This window comes from Nicotiana attenuata, unplaced genomic scaffold (genome assembly GCF_001879085.1).
Source record: "Nicotiana attenuata strain UT unplaced genomic scaffold, NIATTr2, whole genome shotgun sequence".
In the NCBI taxonomy this organism is placed as follows: Eukaryota; Viridiplantae; Streptophyta; class Magnoliopsida; order Solanales; family Solanaceae; genus Nicotiana; species Nicotiana attenuata.
This window is the reverse complement of record NW_017675843.1, coordinates 34,846-44,044: the sequence shown is the minus strand read 5'-3', so window position 1 is coordinate 44,044 and position 9,199 is coordinate 34,846. Positions and strand designations below refer to the sequence as shown.

At 35.8% G+C, this 9,199-nt stretch overlaps 1 protein-coding gene across 1 annotated transcript; it reads right to left on the bottom strand.

The window, feature by feature from the left end:
* Window positions 1-464: 464 nt before the first annotated feature.
* On the bottom strand, window positions 465-1,955 carry LOC109220505 (tetraspanin-2-like). The gene has a single exon (XM_019384971.1). The coding sequence runs from the start codon at window positions 1,659-1,661 to the stop codon at window positions 1,056-1,058; it is 606 nt and encodes a 201-aa protein (XP_019240516.1). The 5' UTR covers window positions 1,662-1,955; the 3' UTR covers window positions 465-1,055.
* Window positions 1,956-9,199: the final 7,244 nt, after the last annotated feature.

Below are 9,199 nucleotides of genomic sequence, written 5' to 3'. Positions count from 1 at the left end.
TCACGTATTTCTAGAGTCTCATCAACAAATTTAATTGTTATTACCATTTTCACGGTAAACATTTTGGCTTTTTTTTTTTTGTTTAATTTTGGTTCAAAATAAGTATCCTTTTACATAATCAAGATGGAATTAATGTTATTTTTTCTAAATTTGTCCTTGTTTACATATTTCAATGTGTTAAGGTAAAATATGCAAATTTCGATTAGTTTAGTTAATACTCCCTCCGGTCCAAAATAAGTGATTTTTTGGCCTTTTTCTTGTGGTCCAAAATAAGTGATTTTTCCAGATTTCAAGAATGAATTAATTATTTTTTTCCTACATTGTCCTTGAAGTAAATGGTGTTGGAATATGTGTTAGGAGTGTTTATGTGAGATGGTAAAGGTTAATATGGTCAATTCCATTGCTAATTAATGCTAAAAGGTGGATTTCTTAATTTGTGTGAAAACATCCAAAAAAAAAAAATCATTTATTTTGGACCGGAGGGAGTAATTAATATGCTCAGGTAATAGCGCAGAAACTTAAGTCAAACCTCCATTAATTTTTCAGAAATGAATTCATCATAGTACATTTTAGTTCATGCCTTGCCCTTTATCTTTTGTTTTCTCAAGCTCACTACAACCACCGATTACTTCTATTTTATCTTCACTTTATTCATGCTCTTTTGACAAAATACAAAAGTAATGATCTTCAGGTCCCCTCCCCCCTCTCTTGGAGGCAAATCTAATTGAAATATATCAACACAATAATCAGCAAAATTCTTACTTTTACTAATTATTTTTAGTCTTCGGTCTTTCGGAAAAAGCCTCCCTACTCCTTCAGATAGGTGTAAGGTCTGTGTACACATTATCCTCCCCAAACCCCACTTATGGCATTTTACCGGGTCGTATTGTTGTTACTAATTGTTTTTTTGTGTGTGTAAAATGATTGTTTTAACCTTCTTTCAGTTACCTGGACATGCTAAAAGTCCGTTCTAAGAGGAAAAGGGATGACTTGATGAGTCAAACTTTGCAATTATAAGATTGAGGTAATTAAGGTATCTGCTAATGAGCTACCAATTAATTCTCAAAAAAAAAATCTAACTTGAAAAGCAGAGGAACGAAAATCTTACTCTGTTCTTGGGCTAAATTTAGAAACGAAGAATAAAGGAATAGGTAATAGTTTACCTGGATGGGGGAGAGATGAGCAGCGAAGAACTGATCAGCAGTAATAAACTCATTATTAAGCTTAGGACAAACATTAGAATCAGCCAAACAAGCCCTTATCTTCCCCCAATTATCATTACTTGTAATATGATTCCTGAGCCAGGAAGAGAAACCAGCAAGCCTGTACTCACTGTAACCTCTACCGGGCACCAAATACGCGCCGTTGGGGCGCGTAACCACAAATGCAAGAACTAAGAGGACAAGGAGAAGAATGATAAGAATAGCCATACACACCAAATAGACACCTAAAAGTCCCTCTTTTTTCCAATAAGCACCGACGAAACCAGCTAAAGAAACCAACATAACGGCGAGACCCATGAAAACAACGGGCCAACGGAGCCAGTGAATGCATTCGTTGTCCGTCTTAGAAGCAAGCCACGTGCCGGCGGCGATTATAGGAATGGAACACATGAATGCCACAAAGTTCAAGAAAGCTGTAATATTGTTGCTCAGAGACATGGTTGGCGTCGAGATATTCTATTATGGTGAATTGGTTGGGGAGAGTGAAAAGTAGTGTTTCCAGTTCTTGTTTTTGTAATTCGGAGACTATTGGTTGAGTTATCTAATTAAAGAGGAAAGTGCTGGAGTAAGAAGTGTGTGACAGTTCTGGAAGGAAAACGCGGCGGAGGCCACGCGTACTTTCTATAAGTAGCACTGAACAGAGAGCGGCGAGGCACACTGATAAATTCACAAAAGTGGGAAAGTTAATTTAAGCCCCCTATAATATCATAATTACAAAAAAAGAACATATTGTGCTCTTTCTATATCAACAATTGCCATACGCAAGATTTTATACATATTTGTACGTGGTGGGCTAAAACAGCCCAATAATACTTTGAACATAATGTGATATTATCCGTTTTATATTAAGTTCACACGATCTTTCCTAAAAAGTTCTATATCAGTAAGAGATCCATACACGTTATATGTAGGCTTTAAATCTTCTCAAATACCAATGTAGATTTTGTTCGCACACCCAATAGTCTCCCCTTCGAACTAAGTTTTATGTGGCCCATTACCATGATTTACGAGTCAATTTTCGAGATTCACCGTGTGACACTCACATCGTCAGAGTATTTATGGTAACTGAAGTTCATCACAGTTCCAAAAAATGTGCTTCGAATAGCAGTGAACATCCGCACCTACCCCTTCTCGACCATCCACAAATATGCAGTATTGATTCTACCCACACCGACAGAGGAAGACTTGCCATTGCCGGCACCCAATGGGGCAGATCATCCACTAGTTGCGCACTTGCGCAAGTCACTGGCCCCGAGTGGGATCACGTATAACCAATGAATCCAAAAAGAGGATACTCCTTTGGAACTGCAAGGGTTGCAACAACCAGGAATTCTGGTGCAACTTCAAAGACATGGTGAACTGGAACAACCCACCAATCATCTGCCTCATTGAAATGCGCATGCAAAGCCATTATGAGCTCATGGAATTTATTGGTTTCACTGACTTGTTTGAAATTAGATAGATGGATACTCTGGTGGAGTTGTCCTAATGTGGAAGCATGAAAAGTTGGAGATAGATCCAGTAGTAGTTACTAACTAGGAGATCCATGCAAACATACCGGTTAGTAGAACTTCAAAATCTTGGTTGCTCTCTTTAGTTTATGCCAGCACTTTATTAGTGAACAGAAAAATTCTTTGGAATAATCTGCAAATAGTTACAAAAAACAACAACTACCCGTGACTATTATGTGGTGACTTTAATGAAGTCACAGCCGCCTCCGAAAGTTTAGAGGTAGGTCTATAAACAGTAGTAGAAGTACTGCTTTTCTAAATTGTCTGGATGCTATTGATATGATTGACTTGGGTTTTGTGGACCTACACTTCACATGGACAAATAAAAGGAAAAAAAGACAGAAGCAAATTTTGGAGCGACTTGACAAATTTCTTGGAAATTCGAACTGGGTGAAAATGTTCCCTGATGCCACTGTCACACACATGCCACGTACACATTCGGATCACTGCCCATCAATGCTAAGTCTGACAAAAAATAATCGTAAACCAACGCACGTTTTTCGCTTTGAAACAATGTGGCTTAGTCACCCACTTTTTCCAAACATAGTTAAGCAGCACTGGAATAACAATAAAAAATACCCACATGCCATTTCTTCCTTCACAAAACACGTGGAAGAATGGACATGTCCACATTTGAGAATATTTATAAAAAAAAAAAAAGAAAGAGGACACTCCATTAATGCATTCTGGGACTCCAAAACATGGACCCACAACAAAAAATTCATTTTCACCTTAATCTTGAAAATAACCTTATCCTTGAATATAACTTAATTCTCCAAAATGAAAAAGATTTTTTAAAATTAAAATCAAGAGTTCAATGGATAAACGATGAGTATGCCAATACAAATTCCTTCATATTTCCGCTATCTAGAGGAGCAGAAAAAATAGGATACTAGAGCTTAATGACATAGTTGATAATTGGACTTTTGACGCCAAAGGAATACATGATATTATTATTAAACACTTCTCAAATATCTACACAACTGAACTTGACTCATGTAGATATACAATAGCACATAACCCAAGCCTACTAAACATCCTCACAGAATAGGATAAAGAAGCACTCATTAGACCCCTTTCAGTAACAGAACAAAGCTATTAAATACTTTAAACCACTAAAGGCACCGGCTCCGGATGGTATTCACACAGTCTTCTTCCAGAAATACTGGTCGGACAAAAATTCAGCTATCACACATACATGTACTCAAGCCTTTGGTACCTTAATAATACCAGCTGAAATAAATAGGACCTACGTAATTCTTATTCCCAAGGTTAAACACCCTCAAAATATCTTTCAATATAGGCCCATAAGCCTTTGTAACACAATCAAACTGTAACAAAAATCATTGTAAACTGTATTCGCCCTTTCCTCAATAATATTATCAATCCCAATCAATGTGATTTTATTCCAGGAAAGAGACCAATTGACAATGCAATAATTGTCCAAGAAGCAATCCACTCATTCGGTAGTTGTACGGGTAGGACTGGGAAGATGATGCTAGAAATTGATCTTAAAAATGCTTTTGACCGACTTGAATGGTTATTCATCAGGAGCCCATTGCACGCATTATACTTTCCACAAGACCTAATCACGCTTATTATGAATTGCATATCTACCATTACAATTTCAATCATTGCAAATGGCACACCTACTGATTTCTTTGAACCATCAAGAGGCATCTGTTAAGAAGACCTGCTATCCCCGTATCTTTTCATCATCTGTATGCAAACCCTAATACGTTGCATTGATCATGAAGTAGATATTTTGAACTGGAAACGCATTAAAATAAGTCATATGGCCCGACCATATCCCATCTCCTTTTTGCGGACGACCTTATTCTATTCGCTGAGGTAGAGAATACTAGCGCAACTTCTATCATAAACATATTCAACTTTATTTTTCATCAAATCGGACAAAGAATAAAAAATTTCAAATCCAAAATAATTCTGTCCACTAATGTTCCAGTTACAAATCAAACATCACTGGCCAACACACTAAATATAAAGATAAAAAAATAATGTGGGAAAGTACTTGGGATTTCCGATTACCAACCTACAACAAAAAGTTCGAATTATTAATTCATACTTGACGGGATGAATACTAGACTGAAAGGATGGAAAGCAAAATTACTCACTTTATCTGGGAGATTAACTCTTATACAGTCGACTTTGTCAGCAATTCCCATCCATTCCATACAAATAAACCTTCTTCCAGCTAAGACTAGAAACAATGTTGATCGCATCCAGAGAAACTTCTTATGGAGTTCTACAATGGACCAAAGGAAAATACATCACATCAACTGGAATAAGGCAGCATCTCCTAAACAAGAGAGAGGCCTAAGGTTGTACAAAGCAACAGGAAAAAATATTGCACTCTTATCAAACCTACTATGGAGATACCTCACAAATCCTGAATCTCTATGGGCTAAAATAATTAAGGGTAAATGCATCAGTACCCAAAGAAGGAATCCTATGGTTTACGAAACAAATGACTCCTACATCCAGAAAAGCACTACCAAAACTTATTCTTTCTTCTCTAAATGCATCGCCTGAAATATTGGAAGCGGGAGCCAAATACGCATTTCGGAAGATAGATGGATTATTGGCAATCACACACTAAGGGAACTAATTGAGGGACCACTAGATAAGGAAGATATTAATAAAAAAGTTAATTGTATCATTACTAATAAAAGTTGGAACGTAGAAACCCTACCATACGACCTACCAAATACGCTTTCTGATTTCGCAACACAAACGTACATTTCGTTCTCAGAAAAATTAAATGACTCCATCTATTGGAAAGAAACGGAAGACGGGAACTTCACAACAAAAATCTACCTACAATCTCTTCATTAGGCTCACAGAGGAAACTCAATCTCATGAACCCTTTAATCACTTCTGGATATGAAAAGCACACTGCTACAACAAACTCAAAACTTTCCTATGGCTACTAATACACCAACAATACTGCAACTGTCCTAAACCAAAGGAAAATAATTGAAGGCAACTCCTGCAAACATTGTGGGTCAGAGGAAAATATATATCACATATTTTTCCACTGCCCCATGAACAGTACAATATGGGGAGAGCTAAACACTGCCACCCCATACTCAAAACCAACTAGATTGGATAAAGGATAATTGTACCTTCACTGCGAGCATCATGCTACCAAATAACTCATCAATCTTGTTGGCTATTATGACACTAATTATTCTTTGTCATATTTGGCTAAACCGTAACCATAATATTTTTTAATAATCGGTCAACACACATCGATAGCAAAAAAACAGTTATGCACGCAATGGAATACCTCTGCCTAACAAACCGTAACATTAAACATCTCATAACAACAAAAATCCCAATAAAATGGGCACCCTCACCACAAACATCTATAAACTCAATATAGATGGTGCATACCAAAAAAAACTCCAACATCGGAGGAGCAGGTGGAATCATATGAGATTCCGAAAGCAAATGGATTGATGAGTTCTCCTGCCACACAATCCCATCCAAGCAGAAACCATCGCCCTACTAAAAGGATTGGAAATTGCTTTCACAAAAAATTGAATTCCGATTATAGTGGAAACATACTGCTGGGTATTACTTAACATATTACAGACAAATCTCACAGTAAAGCTAATATTAATTTTCTCCATGATTGCAGGTTCCTGCTCGACGCACTGGGCCAGCCGGATGTTAGGCATGTCTACCGTGAAGTAGGGGTGTCAATGGATATTTGAAAATCGACTAAACCGACCGAACCGTACCGCACCAAACTCGATTTTTAGGTTTCTTTTAAAGAAATCGCAGGTTTTTATATAAATCTATAACCGTACCAATAATTAGGGTAGGTTTTTTATTTTATAAAAATAAACCGAAAAAATTCCGAACCGTACCGAATAAATTTTACATGTGAAAATATATTTATATAGTTAGTTTAAAACTAATAAAGCATTAAATTTTTCATTGGGCCATGGAATTATGAAAACTGTTACAAGCCAATAAGTAATTAAACTTAAAATACTAATTCCTAAAGCCTATTATGCTACTTATACTTAAACTAAGTTATTTCAAGTATCTTTATTAGCAAGACACAAAGTATTCTAGTGATTATGAGTAGCAAACTGCAAAGTATTGAATATGTTTCCTTTCATATAATTTAGATTTATCTTTTTGAATATTTAATATAGACTTTATTCTTGAGTCCCAACTTGGTTAATATCTTTCCACTCGTGTGATTTATATTTTCTTTGCTTTTACTTGGTTTCTTTTACGTTGCTGTCGAATTGTTGTGTATCTATACTCTAGCCATCTTTCATATTTTTAATTCACTATCCTTTAAACAGTAAAAATGTCTAGAGAGTTTTGCTAAGTCCTATAAAAGAACGTATGATATTGCATTCTATTTTTACTGGTGAATTTTAGATGACATTTAAAAAAATACCGAAAATTAACCGAACCGTACCGATACCGAAGTGAAACTGACATGATTGGGACGGTTTCAAAAAGTCTAATTTTGGTTATACATAATAGAATAACCGAAAAATTGGTATGGTACAAATTTTATAAAATAACCGGCCGAACCGAACCATTGACACCCCTACTGTGAAGGAAACCAAGTAGCGCACACACTAGCACAGTTTGAGAGCAACTGTAACTCACATACTAAAGCTGAGTGTGACGAACACTTTTGGAGTGAACCGCCTTTATTTTTATTTTTTTACTTTCCGCAAAGACTTACTAGGACTGTTTCGTTAAGATCAGACCGAGACTGTAATAACTCTCTTTAATTTACTGCATAATAATAAATTCATCGCCTTCTAGCAAAAAAAAATGTCAGCCTATTAGATAACACCACTTCTAATTCTCAAAATTTCAAGTTATCGGCCGTTTAATTTAAACCTCCCTGTCATATATTTTGCTAAATTAATTTTCAACTCTTTTAATAACATACTATCTGATGCACAAATCAAACTATTATCTTAAATTCCGTAATATAAGACACAATCAAGTAAAGCACGCGGAGTTAAATACGTAGCCAATGAAGAATATTAGTATCATTTAATCGATCATATTGTAAATTTTAATTCTTTCTGTGAGTACAAGTCAGATGAGGATTGTGACACCATGCCTAATGCCTAATGTGTTTTCACTTCCCTTCTTTTAAGGTTTTATGTTCGGTTTGAAGTCATCATCTACTCTTCAAAGTTTCCGAGAAATAATTTCATTTTACATTTCTATTCAAATTACTTTACTTCTATATTTGGTGATGAGAGTTTAGGAGTTTGTTGAGAAGCATGGGACGTGGTTGTTGTACTTGACCTGATCTGAAAGGGACTCTATAAATGATGTATTGTAACTGAGTTATGTTATGAATATTTAAAGCCTCATTTGTTTGGGTATGTCTGAATCTTAATCATTCACATCTCAGACATTTTTTAAGTGTGTTTGTTTTTAAAGTTTGAATCTTGATTATTCAAATCTTAATCGTTAAGTGTATTTATTTTTTCTACTTCACAACCACTTAATGGGTTTGAAGAAGTCTGTATCATTAAGATCTATGACAGAGACTTAATTTCATTATGATGTTATCATCCATATTCATTATTAACTGCCGCCACCGTCTACCATTATCAACTACCACCATGTCACCCACAACCACCACCATACTCAACCATCACCATCACCATTCTCAATCATAGTCGCCATCATTGTCGACCACCACCACCCACCATCCCCATCACTCCCACCACCACCATTCTCAACGACAACCAACACTCATCCACCTCAACTACCACAACTAACCACCCCATCACTATCAACAACCATAGCTGGCATTGCCCAACATTATAAACAAGCACCACCCACCACCATCTTCCTCAATCATAACTACCACCACTACCACCCGCCATTATTAACTATCACCACCCACCACCACTATCCTCAATCATAATAGCTACCACTACCAATCACCACTAGCTACTACCCTAAACTACCACAATCAACCAAATCCACCACCAACCACCGCTTTTAGTCGGCATTCACAAGCACTACCGTTAACCATCACCACTAGCAACTATCATATTTAAAAAAGCTATATATTTTGTGATGGAATATTAGATTAATTAGTATTTTATTCGAATTTTATATTTATTATTTTTCAAATAAAAGTAAATTTTATACATTTAGATGTTAAAAATCAAATAGTCTTAATCATTTAGTATTCAGATCTTAATATACATCTTAATATTCAGATGTGTATTCAGATTCAGATGTCTTAATTTTAATTCACATCTTGATATTCAGACGGGTATTCAGATTCAGACGTCTTAATTTTAGAAAAATAAGGCCTAAGTTAAAATCACGTCAAATCAAATATAAATTTTTGAACGAAAGGAATCGCAGCAATGAAATAAAATGTAAAAATTAACTGGCAAAAGTTATAGCGTGGTAGGACTTTATCGG

Excerpts from the sequence above, each read along its gene's own strand:
- LOC109220505 (XM_019384971.1), bottom strand. The coding sequence starts at position 1,661 with ATGTCTCTGAGCAACAATATTACAGCTTTCTTGAACTTTGTGGCATTC.